This window comes from Eucyclogobius newberryi, unplaced genomic scaffold, assembly GCF_026437365.1.
Source record: "Eucyclogobius newberryi isolate DKJ021-1_F unplaced genomic scaffold, fEucNew1.0.hap1 SCAF_18, whole genome shotgun sequence".
NCBI classification, from domain to species: domain Eukaryota; kingdom Metazoa; phylum Chordata; class Actinopteri; order Gobiiformes; family Gobiidae; genus Eucyclogobius; species Eucyclogobius newberryi.
The window spans coordinates 1,080,227-1,107,402 of NW_027315812.1; the positions used below are offsets into that span (position 1 = coordinate 1,080,227).

Below are 27,176 nucleotides of genomic sequence, written 5' to 3' on the forward strand. Positions count from 1 at the left end.
CACTACTGGGGACGCAACCTACCGAGGACGCAACCTACCGAGGACACACACACTACTGAGGACACACACACTACTGAGGACGCGACCTACCATGGACACGCACTACTGAGGACGCAACCTAACGAGGACATACGCACACTACTGAGGACACGACTTGCCGAGGACATACGCACACTACTGAGGACACGACTTGCCGAGGACACACACACACTACTGAGGACACGACCTACCGAGGACACACACACACTACTGAGGACACACACACACACTACTGAGGACACACACACACACTACTGAGGACACACACGCACACTACTGAGGACATGACCTACCGAGGACACACACGCACACTACTGAGGACATGACCTACCGAGGACACACACACACACACTACTGAGGACACGACTTGCCGAGGACACGACCTACCGAGGACACAACCTACCAAACGCGGCGTAGAGGCTTTGAGACAAGTCAAAGAAAACTGTTCCTGTGCACGCTAGCTTTAGCCACGCCCCTCACACACGCTAGCTTTAGCCACGCCCCTCACACACGCTAGCTTTAGCCACGCCCCTCACACACGCTAGCTTTAGCCACGCCCCTCACACACACTAGCTTTAGCCACGCCCCTCACACACTAGCTTTAGCCACGCCCCTCACACACGCTAGCTTTAGCCACGCCCCTCAAACACGCTAGCTTTAGCCACGCCCCTCACACACGCTAGCTTTAGCCACGCCCCTCACACACGCTAGCTTTAGCCACGCCCCTCACACACGCTAGCTTTAGCCACGCCCCTCACACACGCTAGCTTTAGCCACGCCCCTCACACACACTAGCTTTAACCACGCCCCTCACACACACTAGCTTTAGCCACGCCCCTCACACACACTAGCTTTAGCCACGCCCCTCACACACACTAGCTTTAGACACGCCCCTCACACACACTAGCTTTAGCCACGCCCCTCACACACACTAGCTTTAGCCACGCCCCTCACACACGCTAGCTTTAGATCAGATTAATGAAGGAAACATGAGTTTGTGACGTCGGTGGCTCACTAAAGACAAACGTCTAAAGAAGCGTCCAGAAGAGCTCCAAAGTGAGCCGGGCCTCTGGGCCTTAAAGTGAGCCGGGCCTCTGGGCCTTAAAGTGAGCCGGGCCTCTGGGCCTTAAAGTGTAATAACAGCTGTAATTACTGCTGTAATTACAGCTGTTTCAGGGCCGTTTCCTCGGTAACTGTGACACTTGTACTGAGGGGGTCCGGTGTGGGAGGGCATCTGGCACACTGGGGAGTGGGTGAAGTTTAGTGACACATGATCATCGTCAGGTCTGTTTGTTCAGCAGTCGCCCCATCCATCTCAGCCCCGCCCCATCCATCTCAGCCCCGCCCCATCCATCTCAGCCCCGCCCCATCCATCTCAGCCCCGCCCCATCCATCTCAGCCCCGCCCCATCCATCTCAGCCCTGCCCCCTCTCTCCTCTTCTCGATAGCTCCTCTGGCCTCTCTTCACTTTTCCTCCTTCCCTCTCCTCTCTCGCCCTCCCTCTCCTCTCTTCCTCCCCCCTTTCCTCTCTCTCCTCTCTCCTCTCCCTCCTTCCTCTCCCCCTCTCCTCTCCCTCTCTCCTCTCCCTCCCTCCTCCCTCCTCTCCCCCTCTCCTCTCCCCCTCTCCTCCTCTCCCTCCCTCCTCTCTCCTCTCCTCTCTCTCCCTCCTCTCCCCCTCTCCTCTCCCCCTCTCCTCTCCCTCTCTCCTCTCCCTCCCTCCTCTCTCCTCTCCTCTCCCTCCCTCCTCTCTCCTCTCCCTCTCTCCTCTCCTCTCCCTCTCTCCTCTCCCCCTCTCCTCCCTCCTCTCCCTCTCTCCTCTCCCCCTCTCCTCTCTCCTCTCCCTCTCTCCTCTCCCTCTCTCCTCTCCCCCTCTCCTCCCTCCTCTCCCTCTCTCCTCTCCCTCTCTCCTCTCCCTCTCTCCTCTCCTCTCCCTCTCTCCTCTCCCTCTCTCCTCTCCCTCCCTCCTCTCTCCTCTCCCTCTCTCCTCTCCCTCTCTCCTCTCCTCTCCCTCTCTCCTCTCACCCTCTCCTCCCTCCTCTCCCTCTCTCCTCTCCCCCTCTCCTCTCCCCCTCTCCTCTCCCCCTCTCCTCTCTCCTCTCCCCCTCTCCTCCCCCCCTCTCCTCTCCCCCTCTCCTCTCCCTCTCTCCTCTCCCTCTCTCCTCTCCTCTCCCTCTCTCCTCTCCCCCTCTCCTCCCTCCTCTCCCTCTCTCCTCTCCCCCTCTCCTCTCCCCCTCTCCTCTCCCCCTCTCCTCTCTCCTCTCCCTCTCTCCTCTCCCTCTCTCCTCTCCCTCCCTCCTCTCTCCTCTCCCCCTCTCCTCCCTCCTCTCCCTCCCTCCTCTCTCCTCTCCCTCTCTCCTCTCCCTCTCTCCTCTCCCTCCCTCCTCTCTCCTCTCCTCTCCCTCCCTCCTCTCCCCCTCTCCTCTCCCTCTCTCCTCTCCCTCTCTCCTCTCCCTCCCTCCTCTCTCCTCTCCTCTCCCTCCCTCCTCTCCCCCTCTCCTCTCCCCCTCTCCTCTCCCTCTCTCCTCTCCCTCTCTCCTCTCCCTCTCTCCTCTCCCTCTCTCCTCTCCCTCCCTCCTCTCCCCCTCTCCTCTCCCTCTCTCCTCTCCCTCCCTCCCTCCTCTCCCCCTCTCCTCTCCCTCTCTCCTCTCCCTCCCTCCTCTCCCTCTCTCCTCTCCCTCTCTCCTCTCCCTCTCTCCTCTCCCTCTCTCCTCTCCCTCCCTCCTCTCCTCTCCCTCTCTCCTCTCCCTCTCTCCTCTCCTCTCCCTCCCTCCTCTCTCCTCTCCTCTCCCTCTCTCCTCTCCCTCTCTCCTCTCTTCTCCCTCCCTCCTCTCCCCTCTCCTCTCCCGCTCCTCTCTCCTCTCTTCTTTCTTGTCTGAGAGGTTGATGGTTGTGAACAGATGCAGCACACTCCTGTTACATCCTTCAGCTCCGCCTCCTCTTCTCTTCTCTCTCTCTAATAAATAAAGTGGGATATTTTAAGTAAATATATGTTTGTATTGACTAAACCTTTAATTCATTTTTAAACTTAATGATCTTTGTCATCAATAATTCCGTTTCAGAACATTTAGCAGATGATTATCATTTAAAATGAGATTTCACAATCGAAACAACTCATCATTTCATCACAAGAATAATGTCATTCATCTGGAGGCGTGCTTCAGGTCCAGCGCCCCCCAGTGGACACAGCACGCACTACAACAACACTCACAACACTGGAGTTAGTCTGGTCATAATCCTGGGTCTGGGTCTGGGTCTGGGCCTGGTCTGGACTCTGGACTCTGGACTAAACCGTTTAAAGTCGCATGAGGCACTTCCTGTGGGCCTCGCAAACAGGAAGTGGCCATTACCTCCATTTCCTGTTTCTCCATCTTTGCTCCTCGAAAACGTCTCTTTTGTTTCATTCACGTTTTAGTCTCAAAGTCGACTTCCTGTAAATCCAGTTTTAATGCAAAAGAGTCAAGTTCTTTCAAAATAATGTCAAAGTACAACGTCTTGCAAATGACACAGTGGCTCATCGTCTGCCCTCCAACCACCAGGTCGCTGGTTTGAATTTGAGTTTTGAAAGTCATTTTATTTAATTTATATATTTGTATTTTTCAGTCATGGAAAACCTGGAGGAGACGAGAGAGAAGAACCCAGACCTCCAGAGTCCAGAGCAGACCCACTTCAAGCAGCAAGACCCCCATGGTACAGACTACAGGCCTGGTTTAGTCCTGGTTTAGACCTGGTTTAGTCCTGGTTTAGACCTGGTTTAGTCCTGGTTTAGTCCTGGTTTAGACCTGGTTTAGACCTGGTTTAGTCCTGGTTTAGTCCTGGTTTAGACCTGGTTTAGTCCTGGTTTAGACCTGGTTTAGTCCTGGTTTAGTCCTGGTTTAGACCTGGTTTAGACCTGGTTTAGTCCTGGTTTAGTCCTGGTTTAGACCTGGTTTAGTCCTGGTTTAGACCTGGTTTAGACCTGGTTTAGTCCTGGTTTAGTCCTGGTTTAGACCTGGTTTAGTCCTGGTTTAGACCTGGTTTAGACCTGGTTTAGTCCTGGTTTAGTCCTGGTTTAGACCTGGTTTAGTCCTGGTTTAGACCTGGTTTAGACCTGGTTTAGTCCTGGTTTTAAATGTCTTTACTTTCCACAGAAATGATGAACGGTGATTCAAATCCAGAAGAAAAATTAACAAACGGTGATTCAGAGGAACTCATGGAGACAGAACCAGAACCAGAGTCTAGACCCGAGTCCCGGTCCGAGTCTAGACCCGAGTCCCGGTCCGAGTCTAGACCCGAGTCCCGGTCCGAGTCTAGACCCGAGTCCCGGTCCGAGTCTAGACCCGAGTCCCGGTCCGAGTCTAGACCCGAGTCCCGGTCCGAGTCTAGACCCGAGTCCCGGTCCGAGTCTAGACCCGAGTCCCGGTCAGACGCAGACCTTTCCTCCATAAACGAGATGATGTCAGCGGTGATGTCATCCACGGTGATGTCATCGGCAGCGGCCATGAACGGAGAAGAGGCGGAGCCATGTGAAACCGCTGCGTCTGCCAATTCAGCCGGACCCTCGCCCAGGTAACCACGACGAAAAACACACAACGGTCTCAAAACCTTCACAAAACGGGCGCAAAACAGACACACAACGGGCACAAAACAGACACACAACAGGCACACAACACACACAATAGGCACAAAACAGACACACAACAGGCACAAAACGGGCGCAAAACAGACACACAATGGGCACAAAACAGACACACAACAGGCACAAAACAGACACACAACGGGCACACAACGGGCACAAAACAGACACACACAACGGGCACAAAACAGACACACAACGGGCACACAACGGGCACACAACGGGCACAAAACAGACACACAACGGGCACAAAACAGACACACAACGGGCACAAAACAGACACACAATAGGCACAAAACGGGCGCAAAACAGACACACAACGGGCACAAAACAGACACACAATGGGCACAAAACAGACACACACAACGGGCACAAAACAGACACACAACAGGCACACAACGGGCGCAAAACAGGCACACAACGGGCGCAAAACAGACACACAACAGGCGCAAAACAGACACACAACGGGCGCAAAACAGACACACACAACGGGCACAAAACAGACACACACAACGGGCACAAAACAGACACACACAACGGGCACAAAACAGACACACACAACGGGCACAAAACAGACACACACAACGGGCACAAAACAGACACACACAACGGGCACAAAACAGACACACACAACGGGCACAAAACAGACACACACAACGGGCACAAAACAGACACACACAACGGGCACAAAACAGACACACACAACGGGCACAAAACAGACACACACAACGGGCACAAAACAGACACACACAACGGGCACAAAACAGACACACACAACGGGCACAAAACAGACACACACAACGGGCACAAAACAGACACACACAACGGGCACAAAACAGACACACACAACGGGCACAAAACAGACACACAACAGGCACAAAACGGGCGCAAAACAGACACACAATGGGCACAAAACAGACACACAATGGGCACAAAACAGACACACAATGGGCACAAAACAGACACACAATGGGCACAAAACAGACACACAATGGGCACAAAACAGACACACAACAGGCACAAAACGGGCACAAAACGGGCACAAAACGGGCACAAAACGGGCACAAAACGGGCACACAACGGGCACAAAACAGACACACAACGGGCACAAAACAGACACACAACGGGCACAAAACAGACACACAATAGGCACAAAACGGGCGCAAAACAGACACACAATGGGCACAAAACAGACACACAACGGGCACAAAACAGACACACAACAGGCACAAAACAGACACACGACGGGCACACAACGGGCACAAAACAGACACACACAACGGGCACAAAACAGACACACAAAACAGACACACAACAGGCACACAACGGGCGCAAAACAGGCACACAACGGGCGCAAAACAGACACACAACAGGCACACAACGGGCGCAAAACAGGCACACAACGGGCGCAAAACAGGCACACAACGGGCGCAAAACAGGCACACAACGGGCGCAAAACAGGCACACAACGGGCGCAAAACAGACACACAACGGGCACAAAACAGACACACACAACGGGCACAAAACAGACACACACAACGGGCACAAAACAGACACACACAACGGGCACAAAACAGACACACACAACGGGCACAAAACAGACACACAACAGGCACAAAACGGGCACACAACAGGCACAAAACGGGCGCAAAACAGACACACAATGGGCACAAAACAGACACACAATGGGCACAAAACAGACACACAATGGGCACAAAACAGACACACAACAGGCACAAAACAGACACAAAACGGGCACAAAACGGGCACAAAACAGACACACACAACGGGCACAAAACAGACACACACAACGGGCACAAAACAGACACACAACAGGCACACAACGGGCGCAAAACAGGCACACAACGGGCGCAAAACAGACACACAACGGGCGCAAAACAGACACACAACAGGCGCAAAACAGACACACAACGGGCGCAAAACAGGCACACAACGGGCGCAAAACAGGCACACAACGGGCGCAAAACAGGCACACAACGGGCGCAAAACAGACACACACAACGGGCACAAAACAGACACACACAACGGGCACAAAACAGACACACACAACGGGCACAAAACAGACACACACAACGGGCACAAAACAGACACACACAACGGGCACAAAACAGACACACAACAGGCACAAAACGGGCGCAAAACAGACACACAATGGGCACAAAACAGACACAATGGGCACAAAACAGACACACAATGGGCACAAAACAGACACACAATGGGCACAAAACAGACACACAATGGGCACAAAACAGACACACAACAGGCACAAAACAGACACAAAACGGGCACAAAACGGGCACAAAACGGGCACAAAACGGGCACAAAACGGGCACACAACGGGCGCAAAACAGGCACACAACGGGCGCAAAACAGACACACAACAGGCACACAACGGGCGCAAAACAGGCACACAACGGGCGCAAAACAGGCACACAACGGGCGCAAAACAGGCACACAACGGGCGCAAAACAGGCACACAACGGGCGCAAAACAGACACACAACGGGCACAAAACAGACACACACAACGGGCACAAAACAGACACACACAACGGGCACAAAACAGACACACACAACGGGCACAAAACAGACACACAACAGGCACAAAACGGGCACACAACAGGCACAAAACGGGCGCAAAACAGGCACAAAACGGGCGCAAAACAGACACACAATGGGCACAAAACAGACACACAATGGGCACAAAACAGACACACAACAGGCACAAAACAGACACAAAACGGGCACAAAACGGGCACAAAACGGGCACAAAACGGGCACAAAACAGACACACACAACGGGCACAAAACAGACACACACAACGGGCACAAAACAGACACACAACAGGCACACAACGGGCGCAAAACAGGCACACAACGGGCGCAAAACAGACACACAACAGGCGCAAAACAGACACACAACGGGCGCAAAACAGGCACACAACGGGCGCAAAACAGGCACACAACGGGCGCAAAACAGGCACACAACGGGCGCAAAACAGACACACAACGGGCACAAAACAGACACACACAACGGGCACAAAACAGAACACACAACGGGCACAAAACAGACACACACAACGGGCACAAAACAGACACACACAACGGGCACAAAACAGACACACACAACGGGCACAAAACAGACACACACAACGGGCACAAAACAGACACACACAACGGGCACAAAACAGACACACAACAGGCACAAAACGGGCGCAAAACAGACACACAATGGGCACAAAACAGACACACACAACGGGCACAAAACAGACACACACAACGGGCACAAAACAGACACACACAACGGGCACAAAACAGACACACAACAGGCACAAAACGGGCACAAAACAGACACACAATGGGCACAAAACAGACACACAATGGGCACAAAACAGACACACAATGGGCACAAAACAGACACACAACAGGCACAAAACAGACACAAAACGGGCACAAAACGGGCACAAAACGGGCACAAAACGGGCACAAAACGGGCACAAAACAGACACACAATGGGCACAAAACAGACACACAATGGGCACAAAACAGACACACAATGGGCACAAAACAGACACACAATGGGCACAAAACAGACTCACAACAGGCACAAAACAGACACACAACGGGCACAAAACAGACACACAACAGGCACAAAACGGGCACACAATAGGCACAAAACGGGCGCAAAACAGACACACAATGGGCACAAAACAGACACACAACAGGCACAAAACAGACACACAACGGGCACACAACGGGCACAAAACAGACACACACAACGGGCACAAAACAGACACACAACGGGCACACAACGGGCACAAAACAGACACACAACGGGCACAAAACAGACACACAACGGGCACAAAACAGACACACAATAGGCACAAAACGGGCGCAAAACAGACACACAATGGGCACAAAACAGACACACAACGGGCACAAAACAGACACACAACAGGCACAAAACAGACACACAACGGGCACACAACGGGCACAAAACAGACACACACAACGGGCACAAAACAGACACACAAAACAGACACACAACAGGCACACAACGGGCGCAAAACAGGCACACAACGGGCGCAAAACAGGCACACAACGGGCGCAAAACAGGCACACAACGGGCGCAAAACAGGCACACAACGGGCGCAAAACAGACACACAACGGGCACAAAACAGACACACACAACGGGCACAAAACAGACACACAACAGGCACAAAACAGACACAAAACGGGCACAAAACGGGCACAAAACGGGCACAAAACGGGCACAAAACGGGCACAAAACAGACACACAATGGGCACAAAACAGACACACAATGGGCACAAAACAGACACACAATGGGCACAAAACAGACACACAATGGGCACAAAACAGACTCACAACGGGCACAAAACAGACACACAACGGGCACAAAACAGACACACAACAGGCACACAACACACACAATAGGCACAAAACAGACACACAACAGGCACAAAACGGGCACACAATAGGCACAAAACGGGCGCAAAACAGACACAAAACGGGCGCAAAACAGACACACAATGGGCACAAAACAGACACACAACAGGCACAAAACAGACACACAACGGGCACACAACGGGCACAAAACAGACACACACAACGGGCACAAAACAGACACACAACGGGCACACAACGGGCACAAAACAGACACACAACGGGCACAAAACAGACACACAACGGGCACAAAACAGACACACAATAGGCACAAAACGGGCGCAAAACAGACACACAATGGGCACAAAACAGACACACAACGGGCACAAAACAGACACACAACAGGCACAAAACAGACACACAACGGGCACACAACGGGCACAAAACAGACACACACAACGGGCACAAAACAGACACACAAAACAGACACACAACAGGCACACAACGGGCGCAAAACAGGCACACAACGGGCGCAAAACAGGCACACAACGGGCGCAAAACAGGCACACAACGGGCGCAAAACAGACACACAACGGGCACAAAACAGACACACACAACGGGCACAAAACAGACACACACAACGGGCACAAAACAGACACACACAACGGGCACAAAACAGACACACAACAGGCACAAAACGGGCACACAACAGGCACAAAATGGGCGCAAAACAGACACACAATGGGCACAAAACAGACACACAATGGGCACAAAACAGACACACAATGGGCACAAAACAGACACACAATGGGCACAAAACAGACACACAATGGGCACAAAACAGACACACAATGGGCACAAAACAGACACACAACAGGCACAAAACAGACACAAAACGGGCACAAAACAGACACAAAACAGGCACAACTCCGATCAACTCTAAATCCAGTTTCATAAAATCCAAATGTTGATAGTGAATCTTGTTGTTTGTCTTCAGTCCGTCTCCCACTAAGACCCTGACGTCAGCCATGAGAGCGCCCCCTAGCAGGAACCAGAGACGCACACAGGTAACAACCAGAGGGAATCTCTCTTCTTCTTCTCTCTCTTTTCCCGCCGCACAGCCACATTCTCGCCTGCGTCATCATTTCCTGTCCACAGAGGAAACAGGAAATGTTGCTTTCTTTGTGACGGAGGAATTCTCTCCTCAGCGTTTGGTTTATAATGATGAGACTGATGAGTTCTGGAGGCGGAGTTTGGATTCACCAAGAGTTTGTTTGTTCAAAAGAATAAGTGACGTCACAAGTATTGGTGTTGTCGCCCCCTGTGGTGTAAGAAGTACATTACAATGCTTTTATTTATGTGTTTCAGGACTCCAAAGACGACAGCAACGCCTTTATTTGTCCGCTCTGCGACAAGAACTGCCAGACTCAGCACCAGCTCACCATGCACATCCGCCAGGTGGGAGGGGCCTCTGAGGGAGGGGGAGGGGCCTCTGAGGGAGGGGAGGGGCTTCTGAGGGAGGGGGAGAGGCTTCTGAGGGAGGGGGGAGAGGCTTCTGAGGCAGGGGCTTCTGAGGAAGGGGAGGGGCTTCTGAGGGAGGGGGAGGGGCTTCTGAGGGAGGGGGAGAGGCTTCTGAGGGAGGGGGGAGAGGCTTCTGAGGCAGGGGCTTCTGAGGAAGGGGAGGGGCTTCTGAGGGAGGGGGAGGGGCTTCTGAGGGAGGGGGAGGGGCACCAGAGGGAGGGGGAGCGGCATTTGAGGCAGGGGAGGGGCATCTGTGGGAGGGGGAGGGAGGGCATCTGGCTGTTTCACATATGTTAACGGGAGGGCATCTGGCTCTTTCAGCACAACGCAGACACGGGCGCGGCCGATCACAGCTGCAGCATCTGTGGGAAGTGTCTGAGCTCCGCCTCCAGTCTGGACCGTCACATGTTGGTCCACAGCGGCGAGCGCCCGTACAAGTGCTCCATCTGCGGCCAGACGTTCACCACCAATGGGAACATGCACAGGTACGGGAAGGGGGCGGGGACCGGGGAAGGGGGCGGGGACCAGGATGGTCCGTGCTTTGCTAGCTTTGTGTTGCTAAGGCTCAACATATGAGCCCCTCCTCAGCTCATCAGGGCCTGTGTGTCTGTGTCTGTGTCTGTGCGCACAGACCAATGAGAGGACAGCTTTTAGCATTCAGGAAATGGTTTTGTCCAATCAGATCACGGCTCATCCTGCCTCAGTTTCCTGTTTCCATAAAAGGACTTAATGACCTAAAGACAGATTCACACAAACGTGTCAAACCTGAGCAAGTACTACAGTACAAGTACTACATGAAAAGTACTACAGGAAAAGTACTGCAGGAAAAGTACTACAGGAAAAGTACTACAGTACAAGTACTACAGTACAAGTACTACATGAAAAGTACTACAGGAAAAGTACTGCAGGAAAAGTACTGCAGGAAAAGTACTACAGGAAAAGTACTACAGTACAAGTACTACAGTACAAGTACTACAGTACAAGTACTGCAGGAAAAATACTACAGGAAAAGTACTACAGGAAAAGTACTACAGTACAAGTACTGCAGGAAAAGTACTACAGTATTCTCTGGTTGCCTTCAGTGGGAGCAGCTGTTTGTGGGCGGTGCTGACTCAGCCTCTATCCTGAGCTCTCATTGGCCCGTTCACTCTGTTCTCTCTCTTGATTGGCCGAGCCTCAGTCAGCTGACTTCGGGACAGTTTTGGGTCTGACCTTTCACCTTCAACTAAAAATACACTGGACCTGCTTCTTATCATAAACTACTTTAGTCCCGGTTTAGTCCCTGGTTTAGTCCCGGGTTAGTCCCGATTTGGACCCGGGTTTAGTCCTGGGTTAGTCCCGAGTTTAGACCCATGTTTAGAGTCAGTTTAGACCCAGGTTTAGACTTGGGTTAGACCCAGTTTAGACCCGGTTTAGTCCCGGTTTAGTCCCTGGTTTAGTCCCGGGTTAGTCCCGATTTGGACCCGGGTTTAGTCCTGGGTTAGTCCCGAGTTTAGACCCGGGTTTAGACCTGGGTTAGACCCAGTTTAGACCCGGTTTAGACCCGGGTTAGTTCTCCTCTGCTTTGGGTTAAGTTCATGTTTGTGTTTCAGACACATGAAGATCCATGAGAAGGACTTGGCGAGTGGCCTTGTTCTGCTGAGTCCACCATCACCTTCACCCACAAAGAAGAGACGCTCGAGCGTGAAGAGACGGCTCGGCGAGGAGAGCGAGGAGCCGCCCTGCAAGAAGGTGAGGAGACGAGAGGAGGGTGAGGAGACGAGAGGAGGGTGAGGAGACGAGAGGTCGAGAGAACGAGAGGTCGAGGAGACGAGAGGAGACGAGAGGAGGGTGAGGAGACGAGAGGACGAGAGGTCGAGAGAACGAGAGGTCGAGGAGACGAGAGGAGACGAGAGGAGGGTGAGGAGACGAGAGGTCGAGGAGACGAGAGGAGGGTGAGGAGACGAGAGGTCGAGGAGACGAGAGGAGGGTGAGGAGACGAGAGGTCGAGGAGACGAGAGGAGGGTGAGGAGACGAGAGGTCGAGACGAGAGGAGGGTGAGGAGACGAGAGGTCGAGGAGACGAGAGGAGGTCGAGGAGACGAGAGGAGGTCGAGGAGACGAGGGTGAGGAGACGAGAGGAGGGTGAGGAGACGAGAGGAGGGTGAGGAGACGAGAGGACGAGAGGTCGAGAGGAGAGGAGGGTGAGGAGACGAGAGGAGGGTGAGGAGACGAGAGGTCGAGGAGACGAGAGGAGGGTGAGGAGACGAGAGGTCGAGGAGACGAGAGGAGGTCGAGGAGACGAGAGGAGGTCGAGGAGACGAGAGGAGGTCGAGGAGACGAGAGGAGGTCGAGGAGACGAGAGGAGGTCGAGGAGACGAGAGGAGGTCGAGGAGACGAGAGGAGGTCGAGGAGACGAGAGGAGGGCGAGGAGACGAGAGGAGGGTGAGGAGACGAGAGGTCGAGAGAACGAGAGGTCGAGGAGACGAGAGGAGGGTGAGGAGACGAGAGGTCGAGGAGACGAGAGGAGGGTGAGGAGACGAGAGGACGAGGAGACGAGAGGAGGGTGAGGAGACGAGAGGACGAGGAGACGAGAGGACGAGAGGTCGAGGAGACGAGAGGAGGGTGAGGAGACGAGAGGAGGGTGAGGAGACGAGAGGTCGAGGAGACGAGAGGTCGAGGAGACGAGAGGACGAGGAGGGTGAGGAGACGAGAGGAGGGTGAGGAGACGAGAGGAGGGTGAGGAGACGAGAGGAGGGTGAGGAGACGAGAGGAGGGTGAGGAGACGAGAGGACGAGGAGGGTGAGGAGACGAGAGGAGGGTGAGGAGACGAGAGGAGGGTGAGGAGACGAGAGGAGGGTGAGGAGACGAGAGGAGGGTGAGGAGACGAGAGGTCGAGGAGACGAGAGGACGAGGAGGGTGAGGAGACGAGAGGAGGGTGAGGAGACGAGAGGTCGAGGAGACGAGAGGTCGAGGAGACGAGAGGACGAGGAGGGTGAGGAGACGAGAGGAGGGTGAGGAGACGAGAGGTCGAGGAGACGAGAGGTCGAGGAGACGAGAGGACGAGGAGGGTGAGGAGACGAGAGGAGGGTGAGGAGACGAGAAGAGGGTGAGGAGACGAGAGGGAGAGGAGGGTGGGGAGACAAGAGGACGAGGAGACAAGAGGACGAGGAGACAAGAGGAGGGTGAGGAGACGAGGAGACGAGAGGTCTAAAACAAGCTACTTTACGCTCTGGTTCTAAAGCTCATGTTAGAGGGCGGAGCATGAACGGGGCTCTGAACACGGCCACAGACTGAGCAGCTGCAGGAGAAGAACAACGTGTGTTGGTGGCGTGTTAATGGTGTGTTCATGGCGTGTTCATGGTGTGTTAATGGCGTGTTGGTGGTGTGTTAATAGTGTGTTCCTGGCGTGTTGGTGGCGTGTTTGTGCCGTGTTAATGGCATGTTCATGGTCTGTTCGTGGTGTGTTCATGGCGTGTTAATGGTCTGTTCGTGGCGTGTTAATGGGATGTTCATGGCGTGTTAATGGGATGTTCATGGCGTGTTCATGGCGTGTTAATGGAATGTTCATGGCGTGTTAATAGTGTGTTCCTGGCGTGTTAATGGGATGTTCATGGCGTGTTCATGGCGTGTTAATGGTCTGTTCGTGGCGTGTTAATGGGATGTTCATGGCGTGTTCATGGCGTGTTAATGGGATGTTCATGGCGTGTTCATGGCGTGTTAATGGAATGTTCATGGCGTGTTAATAGTGTGTTCCTGGCGTGTTGGTGGCATTTTTGTGCCGTTTTCGTGGCGTGTTAATGGCATGTTCATGGTCTGTACGTGGTGTGTTAATGGGATGTTCATGGTCTGTACGTGGCGTGTTAATGGGATGTTCATGGCGTGTTAATGGGATGTTCATGGCGTGTTAATGGCGTGTTAATGGCGTGTTAATGGTGTGTTCATGGCGTGTTAATGGTCTGTTCGTGGTGTGTTCATGGCGTGTTCATGGCGTGTTCATGGCGTGTTAATGGTCTGTTCGTGGCGTGTTCATGGCGTGTTCATGGCGTGTTCATGGCGTGTTAATGGTCTGTTTGTGGCGTGTTTATGGGATGTTCGTGGCGTGTTCATGGCGTGTTAATGGTCTGTTCGTGGCGTGTTCATGGCGTGTTCCTGGCGTGTTCATGGCGTGTTCCTGGCGTGTTGGTGGCGTGTTCATGGCGTGTTCATGGCGTGTTCATGGCGTGTTGGTGGCGTGTTCATGGCGTGTTCATGGCGTGTTCATGGCGTGTTCATGGCATGTTCATGGCGTGTTCATGGCATGTTAATGGTCTGTTCGTGGCGTGTAAATGGCGTGTAAATGGCGTGTTCATGGCATGTTCATGGCGTGTTCATGGCGTGTTAATGGTCTGTTTGTGGCGTGTTTATGGGATGTTCATGGCGTGTTAATGGCGTGTTAATGGTCTGTTTGTGGCGTGTTAATGGGATGTTCATGTCGTGTTCATGGCGTGTTAATGGTCTGTTCGTGGCGTGTTCATGGCGTGTTCATGGCGTGTTCATGGCGTGTTCGTGGCGTGTTAATGGTCTGTTCGTGGCGTGTTCATGGCGTGTTCCTGGCGTGTTCATGGCGTGTTCCTGGCGTGTTGGTGGCGTGTTCATGGCGTGTTCATGGCGTGTTAATGGTCTGTTCGTGGCGTGTAAATGGCGTGTTCATGGCGTGTTCATGGCATGTTCATGGCGTGTTCATGGCGTGTTAATGGTCTGTTTGTGGCGTGTTTATGGGATGTTCATGGCGTGTTAATGGTCTGTTTGTGGCGTGTTAATGGGATGTTCATGGCGTGTTCATGGCGTGTTCGTGGCGTGTTAATGGTCTGTTCGTGGCGTGTTCATGGCGTGTTAATGGTCTGTTCGTGGCGTGTTCATGGCGTGTTGGTGGCGTGTTCATGGCGTGTTCATGGCGTGTTCATGGCGTGTTCATGGCGTGTTCATGGCATGTTCCTGGCGTGTTCCTGGCGTGTTCATGGCGTGTTCCTGGCGTGTTCCTGGCGTGTTCATGGCGTGTTCATGGCGTGTTCCTGGCGTGTTCCTGGCGTGTTCATGGCGTGTTCCTGGCGTGTTCATGGCGTGTTCATGGCGTGTTGGTGCAGGCCCTGGAGGAGGCGTCGGTGGAGGATTCTCCGGTGAAGATGGTGGAGGAGGAGCTCTCGTGTCCAATCTGCTTCAAGATCCTGACGTCCAGACTGGAGCTGGACGCACACATGGACACACACCCGGACACCACACTCAGGTACCACCAGCTAACACGCTAATGACACGCTAATTACACGCTAACCTGCCCCTCCTGCTGGACACACACATGTACTGCAGTCTCACAATTAACCTCAAACACAATGAAAGAAAAAGATAGAGAGGAGGAGGAGAGAAGGAGGAGAGAGGAGGAGGATAGAGGAGAGGAGGAGGAGAGAAGGAGGAGAGAGGAGAGAAGGAGGAGAGAGGAGAGAGGAGAGAAGGAGGAGAGAGGAGAGAAGGAGGAGAGAGGAGAGAAGGAGGAGGAGGAGAGGGCGGAGGAGAGAGGAGGATGAGAGAGGAGGAGGAGAGGGCGGAGGAGAGAGGAGGAGGAGGAGAGAGGAGGAGGAGAGAGGAGAGAAGGAGGAGGAGAGGGCGGAGGAGGAGAGGGCGGAGGAGGAGAGGAGGATGAGAGAGGAGGATGAGAGAGGAGGATGAGAGAGGAGGAGGAGAGGGCGGATGAGAGGAGGAGAGGGCGGAGGAGAGAGCGGAGGAGAGAGGAGGAGGAGATAGGAGGAGGAGGAGAGGGCGGAGGAGAGAGGAGGAGGAGAGAGGAGGAGGAGAGAGGGCGGAGGAGGAGGAGAGAGGAGAGAGGAGGAGGAGAGAGGAGAGGGCGGAGGAGAGAGGAGGAGGAGAGAGGGAGAGGAGGAGAGAGGCGGAGAAGGAGAGAGGAGGAGGAGGGGGGAAGAGGAGGAGAGATGAGGGAGGAGGAGAAGAAGAGAGGATGAAGTAGACGAGTGAGAACAACATTTAGCTGTTAATCCTTTAATGAGACTTAAGAGGATCTGAGCAGAGAAGATGGAGCGAGGGAGAAACATCCTCCTGTGAGGCCCGAGGAGGCCCGAGGGAAAAACATCCTCCTGTGAGGCCCGAGGAGGCCCGAGGGAGAAACATCCTCCTGTGAGGCCCGAGGAGGCCCGAGGGAGAAACATCCTCCTGTGAGGCCCGAGGAGGCCCGAGGGAGAAACATCCTCCTGTGAGGCCCGAGGGTGAGGCAGACACATGTGAGCCTCCTCCAGGGGGCGCTGTGACATCAGAGCTGCTTTAAACACATTTAAAACACTTAATGAAACTTTTACTTCACAAATATTACACTTAAACAGTCTCAACAGACTCAAATGTGCTTCGTTTAGAGCTTTAAAAGCGGATCATTCTGGAACCTTCTGAAGACACTTTATCGTCATGACGTTTTGTAAATCACTTTTAAATCCTCTGCCACTTTAGGTCGTGTTTAACTTTAGCCTGAACACAAATGTGCACGTGTCAGGATCGTGTACACCTTTAATGTGCACGTGTCAGGATCGTGTACACCTTTAATGTGCACGTGTCAGGATCGTGTACACCTTTAATGTGCACGTGTCAGGATCGTGTACACCTTTAATGTGCACGTGTCAGGATCGTGTACACCTTTAATGTGCACGTGTCAGGATCGTGTACACCTTTAATGTGCACGTGTCAGGATCGTGTACACCTTTAATGTGCACGTGTCAGGATCGTGTACACCTTTAATGTGCACGTGTCAGGATCGTGTACACCTTTAATGTGCACGTGTCAGGATCGTGTACACCTTTAATGTGCACGTGTCAGGATCGTGTACACCTTTAATGTGCACGTGTCAGGATCGTGTACACCTTTAATGTGCACGTGTCAGGATCGTGTACACCTTTAATGTGCACGTGTCAGGATCGTGTACACCTTTAATGTGCACGTGTCAGGATCGTGTACACCTTTAATGTGCACGTGTCAGGATCGTGTACACCTTTAAGTCTGCTGTGATTGGTCAGCATCTTCTTCTCAGACTCTGTCTCCGCCTCTAAAGTCCTGGATTAGCTGAAGCAGCTGCTGTGGTGTTCAGGGGGACAGCGCCTCTCGCTGGCCGCGCTCAGGAACTGCACCAGAAGAACGCGAGAGAACTCTCAAAAACAACAGCACAAAGTGTAACATTTCTGACGTCTCTCTCTCGTCTCAGGTGCGACTCGTGCTGCCTCACGTTCAGGACTCACCGGGGCCTCCTCAGGCACAACGCGGCGGTGCACAAGCTCCTCCCCCTGGACCCCAGTGGACGACCTTTCATCCAGAACAACCCGTCCATCCCAGCGGGCTTCAACGAGCTCGCCTTCATCGACTTCTCCTGCGCCAAGTTCAGCCTCATCGCTCAGGTACGACCAATCAGAGAGCAGTAAAGGAGGCGCACGACCAATCAGAGAGCAGTGAAGGAGGCGCACGACCAATCAGAGAGCAGTGAAGGAGGCGCACGACCAATCAGAGAGCAGTGAAGGAGGCGCAGGACCAATCAGAGAGCAGTGAAGGAGGCGCACGACCAATCAGAGAGCAGTAAAGGAGGCGCACGACCAATCAGAGAGCAGTGAAGGAGGCGCAGGACCAATCAGAGCAGTAAAGGAGGGGCACGACCAATCAGAGAGCAGTAAAGGAGGGGCACGACCAATCAGAGAGCAGTGAAGGAGGCGCAGGACCAATCAGAGCAGTAAAGGAGGGGCACGACCAATCAGAGAGCAGTAAAGGAGGGGCACGACCAATCAGAGAGCAGTGAAGGAGGTGCAGGACCAATCAGAGCAGTAAAGGAGGGGCACGACCAATCAGAGAGCAGTAAAGGAGGCGCACGACCAATCAGAGCAGTAAAGGAGGGGCACGACCAATCAGAGAGCAGTAAAGGAGGCGCACGACCAATCAGAGCAGTGAAGGAGGCGCAGGACCAATCAGAGCACGACCAATCAGAGAGCAGTGAAGGAGGCGCACGGCCAATCAGAGAGCAGTGAAGGAGGCGCAGGACCAATCAGAGCAGTAAAGGAGGGGCACGACCAATCAGAGAGCAGTAAAGGAGGAGCACGACCAATCAGAGAGCAGTGAAGGAGGCGCACGACCAATCAGAGAGCAGTGAAGGAGGCGCAGGACCAATCAGAGAGCAGTGAAGGAGGCGCACGACCAATCAGAGAGCAGTAAAGGAGGCGCACGACCAATCAGAGCAGTGAAGGAGGCGCAGGACCAATCAGAGCACGACCAATCAGAGAGCAGTGAAGGAGGCGCACGGCCAATCAGAGAGCAGTGAAGGAGGCGCAGGACCAATCAGAGCAGTAAAGGAGGGGCACGACCAATCAGAGAGCAGTAAAGGAGGCGCACGACCAATCAGAGCAGTGAAGGAGGCGCAGGACCAATCAGAGCACGACCAATCAGAGAGCAGTGAAGGAGGCGCACGGCCAATCAGAGAGCAGTGAAGGAGGCGCAGGACCAATCAGAGCAGTAAAGGAGGGGCACGACCAATCAGAGAGCAGTAAAGGAGGAGCACGACCAATCAGAGAGCAGTGAAGGAGGCGCACGACCAATCAGAGAGCAGTAAAGGAGGAGCACGACCAATCAGAGAGCAGTAAAGGAGGAGCACGACCAATCAGAGAGCAGTGAAGGAGGCGCAGGACCAATCAGAGAGCAGTAAAGGAGGAGCATGACCAATCAGAGAGCAGTGAAGGAGGCGCAGGACCAATCAGAGAGCAGTGAAGGAGGCGCACGACCAATCAGAGAGGAGTGAAGGAGGCGCAGGACCAATCAGAGAGGAGTGAAGGAGGCGCACGACCAATAAGAGAGCAGTGAAGGAGGCGCAGGACCAATCAGAGAGCAGTAAAGGAGGAGCAGGACCAATCAGAGAGGAGTAAAGGACAGAACGACCAATAAGGGGACAGGCTTCAGGTGGTCACATGGTGTCTCTTTCAGGTTTGGTGTGAGACAAACCTCCGTCGCTGCATCTCTAAGTTCCACCGTTTCGTGTGCGACTCGTGCGACCGAGCGTTTCCTCTGTCCTCGGCTCTGGACCTGCACGACTGCTCCTCACACCAGCCTGAAGCTGCTGCAGAAGAACACCACCTCACCTCCAGGAAGCAGCTGGAGGAGGAGGAGCAGCAGGAGGAGCAGGAGGGTTTTCTGAAGGCGCTCGGACTCAAACTCACGTCTAAGGTCAGAACCGTTCCTCTAGCGTCACTCGCACTCGTTTGATGATCCGTGGTCACAAGCTCCTCCCCCTCCGTCGTGTGAGTGACCGTTGGTTCTTCTGGTTCCTCCTGCAGATCCCCGTGGGGCCCTCGGAGTCAGACCTGGTCCAGGCTCGTCTCGACAGCATTAAGACGATCCCGGTGGATCCCGCCTCTGTCCACAGTGAGGCGCTGTCCCTGGGCCTGGCTCTGGGCGTGCCGCTGTTCCAGACCAGCTTCCTGCTTCAGTCTGAGGGCGGGGCCACGGGCTCCGACGCTCCACCCATCATGGAGCTGGCAGGTCTGCAGCGCATCCTGCAGGTGGCAGCAGCGACTCCCAATCAGATCGCTCTGAGCCTGAAGGGCGGAGCCACAGGTCAGACTTTAGCACTTGATTTGACATTTTCTAACTTGCTGTGTTTCATTTCGGACGTTTGTGTCGAAGACGTTAGCAACAGCTGTTTCCTGTTTATCCACACATTAGCAACAGCTGTTTCCTGGTCATCCACACATTAGCAACAGCTGTTTCCTGTTTATCCACACATTAGCAACAGCTGTTTCCTGGTCATCCACACATTAGCAACAGCTGTTTCCTGTTTATCCACACATTAGCAACAGCTGTTTCCTGGTCATCCACACATTAGCAACAACTGTTTCCTGTTTATCCACACATTAGCAACAGCTGTTTCCTGGTCATCCACACATTAGCAACAGCTGTTTCCTGTTTATCCACACATTAGCAACAGCTGTTTCCTGTTTATCCACACATTAGCAACAGCTGTTTCCTGTTTATCCACACATTAGCAACAGCTGTTTCCTGTTTATCCACACATTAGCAACAGCTGTTTCCTGTTTATCCACACGTTAGCAACAGCTGTTTCCTGTTTATCCACAAGTTGGCAACAGCTGTTTCCTGTTTATCCACAAGTTAGCAACAGCTGTTTCCTGTTTATCCACACGTTAGCAACAGCTGTTTCCTGTTTATCCACACGTTAGCAACAGCTGTTTCCTGTTCATCCACACATTAGCAACAGCTGTTTCCTGTTTATCCACACGTTAGCAACAGCTTTTTCCTGTTCATCCACACGTTAGCAACAGCTGTTTCCTGTTTATCCACACGTTAGCAACAGCTGTTTCCTGTTTATCCACACGTTAGCAACAGCTTTTTCCTGTTCATCCACACGTTAGCAACAGCTGTTTCCTGTTTATCCACACGTTAGCAACAGCTGTTTCCTGTTTATCCACAAGTTAGCAACAGCTGTTTCCTGTTTATCCACACGTTAGCAACAGCTGTTTCCTGTTCATCCACGCGTTAGCAACAACTGTTTCCTGTTTATCCACACGTTAGCAACAGCTGTTTCCTGTTTATCCACACGTTAGCAACAACTGTTTCCTGTTTATCCACACGTTTGCAACAGCTGTTTCCTGGTCATCCACACGTTAGCAACAGCTGTTTCCTGGTCATCCACACGTTAGCAACATCTGTTTCCTGGTCATCCACACGTTAGCAACAGCTGTTTCCTGGTTATCCACACGTTAGCAACAGCTGTTTCCTGTTTATACACACGTTTGCAACAGCTGTTTCCTGGTCATCTACACGTTAGCAACAGCTGTTTCCTGGTCATCCACACGTTAGCAACAGCTGTTTCCTGGTCATCCACACGTTAGCAACAGCTGTTTCCTGGTCATCCACACGTTTGCAACAGCTGTTTCCCGTTTATCCACACGTTAGCAACAGCTGTTTCCTGTTTATCAACACGTTAGCAACAGCTGTTTCCTGGTCATCTACACGTTAGCAACAGCTGTTTCCTGTTTATCCATACGTTAGCAACAGCTGTTTCCTGTTTATCCACAAGTTAGCAACAGCTGTTTCCTGTTTATCCACACGTTAGCAACAGCTGTTTCCTGTTTATCCACAAGTTAGCAACAGCTGTTTCCTGTTTATCCACACGTTAGCAACAGCTGTTTCCTGTTTATCCACACGTTAGCAAGAGCTGTTTCCTGTTTATCCACACGTTAGCAACAGCTTTTTCCTGTTCATCCACACGTTAGCAACAGCTGTTTCCTGTTTATCCACACGTTAGCAACAGCTGTTTCCTGGTCATCCACACGTTAGCAACAGCTGTTTCCTGATCATCCACACGTTAGCAACAGCTGTTTCCTGTTTATCCACACGTTAGCAACAGCTGTTTCCTGGTCATCCACACGTTAGCAACAGCTGTTTCCCGTTTATCCACACGTTAGCAACAGCTGTTTCCCGTTTATCCACATGTTAGCAACAGCTGTTTCCTGTTTATCCACACGTTAGCAACAGCTGTTTCCTGTTCATCCACACGTTAGCAACAGCTGTTTCCTGTTTATCCATACGTTAGCAACAGCTGTTTCCTGTTTATCCACACGTTAGCAACAGCTGTTTCCTGTTTATCCACAAGTTAGCAACAGCTGTTTCCTGTTTATCCACAAGTTAGCAACAGCTGTTTCCTGTTTATCCACACGTTTGCAACAGCTGTTTCCTGTTTATCCACACGTTAGCAACAGCTGTTTCCTGTTTATCCACACGTTAGCAACAGCTTTTTCCTGTTCATCCACACGTTAGCAACAGCTGTTTCCAGTTTATCCACACGTTAGCAACAGCTTTTTCCTGTTCATCCACACGTTAGCAACAGCTTTTTCCTGTTCATCCACACGTTAGCAACAGCTGTTTCCTGTTTATCCACACGTTAGCAACAGCTGTTTCCTGTTTATCCACAAGTTAGCAACAGCTGTTTCCTGTTTATCCACAAGTTAGCAACAGCTGTTTCCTGTTTATCCACACGTTAGCAACAGCTGTTTCCTGTTTATCCAAAAGTTAGCAACAGCTGTTTCCTGTTTATCCACACGTTAGCAACAGCTGTTTCCTGTTCATCCACACGTTAGCAACAGCTGTTTCCTGTTTATCCACACGTTAGCAACAACTGTTTCCTGTTTATCCACACGTTAGCAACAGCTGTTTCCTGGTCATCCACACGTTAGCAACAGCTGTTTCCTGGTCATCCACACGTTAGCAACAGCTGTTTCCTGGTCATCCACACGTTAGCAACAGCTGTTTCCTGTTTATACACACGTTTGCAACAGCTGTTTCCTGGTCATCCACACGTTAGCAACAGCTGTTTCCTGGTCATCCACACGTTAGCAACAGCTGTTTCCTGTTTATCCACACGTTAGCAACAGCTGTTTCCTGTTAATCAACACGTTAGCAACAGCTGTTTCCTGGTCATCTACACGTTAGCAACAGCTGTTTCCTGGTCATCCACACGTTAGCAACAGCTGTTTCCTGGTCATCCACACGTTAGCAACAGCTGTTTCCTGGTCATCCACACGTTAGCAACAGCTGTTTCCTGTTTATACACACGTTTGCAACAGCTGTTTCCTGGTCATCCACACGTTAGCAACAGCTGTTTCCTGGTCATCCACACGTTAGCAACAGCTGTTTCCTGTTTATCCACACGTTAGCAACAGCTGTTTCCTGTTAATCAACACGTTAGCAACAGCTGTTTCCTGGTCATCTACACGTTAGCAACAGCTGTTTCCCGTTCATCCACACGTTAGCAACAGCTGTTTCCCGTTTATCCACACGTTAGCAACAGCTGTTTCCTGGTCATCCACACGTTAGCAACAGCTGTTTCCTGTTTATCCACACATTAGCAACAGCTGTTTCCTGGTCATCCACACGTTAGCAACAACTGTTTCCTGTTTATCCACACGTTTGCAACAGCTGTTTCCTGGTCATCCACACGTTAGCAACAGCTGTTTCCTGTTTATCCACACGTTAGCAAAAGCTGTTTCCTGGTCATCCACACGTTAGCAACAGCTGTTTCCCGTTTATCCACACGTTAGCAACAGCTGTTTCCCGTTTATCCACACGTTAGCAACAGCTGTTTCCTGTTTATCCACACGTTAGCAACAGCTGTTTCCTGTTAATCAACACGTTAGCAACAGCTGTTTCCTGGTCATCTACACGTTAGCAACAGCTGTTTCCTGGTCATCCACACGTTAGCAACAGCTGTTTCCCGTTCATCCACACGTTAGCAACAGCTGTTTCCCGTTTATCCACACGTTAGCAACAGCTGTTTCCTGGTCATCCACACGTTAGCAACAGCTGTTTCCCGTTTATCCACACGTTAGCAACAGCTGTTTCCTGTTTATCCACACGTTAGCAACAGCTGTTTCCTGGTCATCCACACGTTAGCAACAGCTGTTTCCTGTTTATCCACACGTTAGCAACAGCCGTTTCACTCTCTCTCTCTCTCTCAGGTGTGGCGCAGAAGCCTCCCCTTAAGCCCCGCCCTCCTCCCGCTCCTCGCTGTGGCCTGGCCCTGACTCCGCCCCCTCCTCAGCAGGCGTCGCTGGGCTGCATCAGTCCGTCTCTGCCGCCGGCGCCTCTCTTTAAGTGTCTCTCGGCTCAAACGGACGCCGACACTCGCTCGCCCTCGCTCTCGCCCTCGCTCTCTTCCTCCTCGGTGTCTCCGCCCTGCAGTACTTCCCTCTCCCCAGACGAGTCGCTGAGCCGTAAGCCGGCGGCGCCCAAAGGCCCGTTCTCGTGCCGCTTCTGTGAGCAGACGTTCCCGTACTCGGCGCTGCTCCAGGCTCACATGCGGCTGCACCTCGGCGTCGTGCCTCATCAGTGTAACATCTGCGAGTACGTGGCGCCGGACAAAGCCACGCTCATCCGACACCTGCGCACGCACAGCGGCGAGCGCCCGTACGTCTGCCGCGTGTGCCACTACCCGTTCACCGTCAAGGCCAACTGCGAGCGCCACCTGAGGAAGAAGCACAACAAGACGTCCCGGAAAGACATCGAGAAGAACATCAAATATGTCACGTCCACCGCCACCAACAACATCACGGCGGCGCTGACGGCGGCGGCGGCGACGGTGGCCAAGGTCCAGGCCGAGGTGAGACACGTGACCCCAGGACAGACGGGTGCGGGACAGACGGGTGCGGGACGGACGGGTGCGGGACGGACGGGTGCGGGACGGACGGGTGCGGGACGGACGGGTGCGGGACGGACGGGTGCGGGACGGACGGGTGCGGGACGGACGGGTTGGGGACGGACGAGTGCGGACAGACGGGTGCGGGACGGACGGGTTGGGGACGGACGGGTTGGGGACGGACGGGTTGGGGACGGACGAGTGCGGGACGGACGGGTGCGGCGGGACAGACGGGTGCGGCGGGACAGACGGGTTGGGGAGAGACGGGTTGGGGACAGACGGCTGCGGGACAGACGGGTGCGGGACGGCTGCGGACAGACGGGTTGGGGACAGACGGGTGCGGGACAGACGGGTGCGGGACAGACTGTTTGAGGTCAGACGGTTTGAGGACAGACGGGTTGGGCTCAGGGGTGTGTGTTTGTCGTATGTCTGACCGCTCTCTCTGCTGCAGGAGGCGGAGACTGTGTGCCGCTTCTGTGCAGAGGACCTGAAGTCGTACAGAGCGCTGCAGATCCACCTGCGCACGCACAACGGTTGCCAGCGGAAACCCTTCGAGTGCAAACGCTGTGGAGCTGCGTTTCTGGCCAAACGGAACTGTATCCACCACCTGCTGAAGCAGCACCCCGAGGTGCAGGAGCGCGAGATCGAGGACCACATCCAGACGCTGCCGCCGGCCACGCTTGCCGCTAACACTACCATGGCTAATGCTACCGTGGCTAACGCTACCGTGGCTAACGTCCCTGCTAACATAGCTAACCTGCCACACAGCGCAGCCGGTCGAGCGCTGAACGGGCTGCAGAGCGTCAAACTGGAGGTCCTGCCCTCAGACCCGGACCAGCCCCTGGACTTCTCTGCCAAAGCGTCTCGGGGCGCGTGCGGCATGAGTGGCCTGAGGGGCCTGAGCGGCGTGAAGCTGGAGCTGAGCGACGGAGCGAGCAACGAGCCCATCGACCTGTCTGTGCCGAGCAAACGCCAGCGCCGCCAACCCGACGTGAAACAGGAGAAGAATGTGGACGTGTCCAGAGACGAGAAGATGGCTGCCAATGTCCTGGCCTGTTTCCTGTCCTCCTCTGGCCCTGCCCCTTCATCCACAGGCCCTGCCCCCTCCTCAACAGGCCCCGCCCCTTCCTGTCTGCGTGCCGCTCGCCTTAAGCCGCTGCTGCCGAAGCCGTCGTCCGCCTCGGCGTCCGAGCTGCCGCCGCTCGCCTCCATCGCTCAGATCATCAGCTCCGTCTCCACGGCGACCGATCTTCTGCGGCGAGAAGCCGTTTGCACGGCAACGCCTGCCTCAGGGGGCGTGGCAAAAGTGGGAAGTGCAGAGGCTAGGGCGGAGCCAGATAGAGACGCAACGCAAGAAGAAGAGGATCCAGTGAGGTGAGTTCAGTTTGTCACGTAAGACGAGAAAGAAACGCACATCATCTCATGATTGTGTCGCAGGAAGCGCCCTCGAAAGAAGCCGGCCCCCAGGGGCCCCGCCCTGGACCATAGGGGCCCCGCCCTGGACCCCAGGGGCCCCGCCCTGGAGTCCAGCGGAGAGTTTGCCAGCGTTGAGAAGATGTTAGCCACGACCGACGCTAACAAGTTCAGCCCCTTTCTACAGAGCAGCCAGATCTGCACCAAGAGAGGTAGAACACGACTGAAGAACGAGAACGTGAGGGAGAACGTGAGGGAGAACGTGAGGGGGAGAACGTGAGGGGGAGAACGTGAGGGGGAGAACGTGAGGGGGAGAACGTGAGGGGGAACGTGAGGGGGAACGTGAGGGGGAGAACGTGAGGGGGGGAACGTGAGGGGGAACGTGAGGGGGAACGTGAGGGGGAGAACGTGAGGGGGAGAACGTGAGGGGGAACGTGAGGGGGAACGTGAGGGGGAGGACGCGAGGGGGAACGTGAGGGAGAACGTGAGGGGGAGAACGTGAGGGGGAGAACGTGAGGGGGAGAACGTGAGGGGGAACGTGAGGGGGAGAACGTGAGGGGGAGAACGTGAGGGGGAACGTGAGGGGGAGAACGTGAGGGGGAGAACGCGAGGGGGAGAACGCGAGGGGGAACGTGAGGGGGAACGTGAGGGAGAACGTGAGGGGGAGAACGTGAGGGGGAGAACGTGAGGGGGAACGTGAGGGGGAACGTGAGGGGGAGAACGTGAGGGGGGGAACGTGAGGGGGGGAACGTGAGGGGGAACGTGAGGGGGAACGTGAGGGGGAGAACGTGAGGGGGGGAACGTGAGGGGGAACGTGAGGGGGAACGTGAGGGGGAGAACGTGAGGGGGAGAACGTGAGGGGGAACGTGAGGGGGAACGTGAGGGGGAGAACGTGAGGGGGGGAACGTGAGGGGGAACGTGAGGGGGAACGTGAGGGGGAGAACGTGAGGGGGAACGTGAGGGGGAACGTGAGGGGG

At 53.8% G+C, this 27,176-nt stretch overlaps 1 protein-coding gene across 2 annotated transcripts in view; it reads left to right on the plus strand.

The window, feature by feature from the left end:
- Positions 1–27,176, plus strand: part of LOC140364283 (ras-responsive element-binding protein 1-like) — a 70,860-nt gene that overhangs the window by 30,344 nt on the left and 13,340 nt on the right. For both annotated transcript variants that reach the window (XM_072450375.1, XM_072450376.1), the window contains 13 exons: positions 3,640–3,726; positions 4,167–4,584; positions 10,073–10,142; positions 10,444–10,533; positions 10,918–11,081; positions 12,189–12,327; positions 15,701–15,840; positions 17,809–17,998; positions 19,563–19,802; positions 19,913–20,192; positions 24,110–24,750; positions 25,238–26,160; positions 26,224–26,411. In XM_072450375.1, coding sequence (XP_072306476.1) covers positions 3,640–3,726; positions 4,167–4,584; positions 10,073–10,142; positions 10,444–10,533; positions 10,918–11,081; positions 12,189–12,327; positions 15,701–15,840; positions 17,809–17,998; positions 19,563–19,802; positions 19,913–20,192; positions 24,110–24,750; positions 25,238–26,160; positions 26,224–26,411 — 3,570 coding nt within the window. The remainder of the gene's footprint in view (positions 1–3,639; positions 3,727–4,166; positions 4,585–10,072; positions 10,143–10,443; positions 10,534–10,917; positions 11,082–12,188; positions 12,328–15,700; positions 15,841–17,808; positions 17,999–19,562; positions 19,803–19,912; positions 20,193–24,109; positions 24,751–25,237; positions 26,161–26,223; positions 26,412–27,176) is intronic.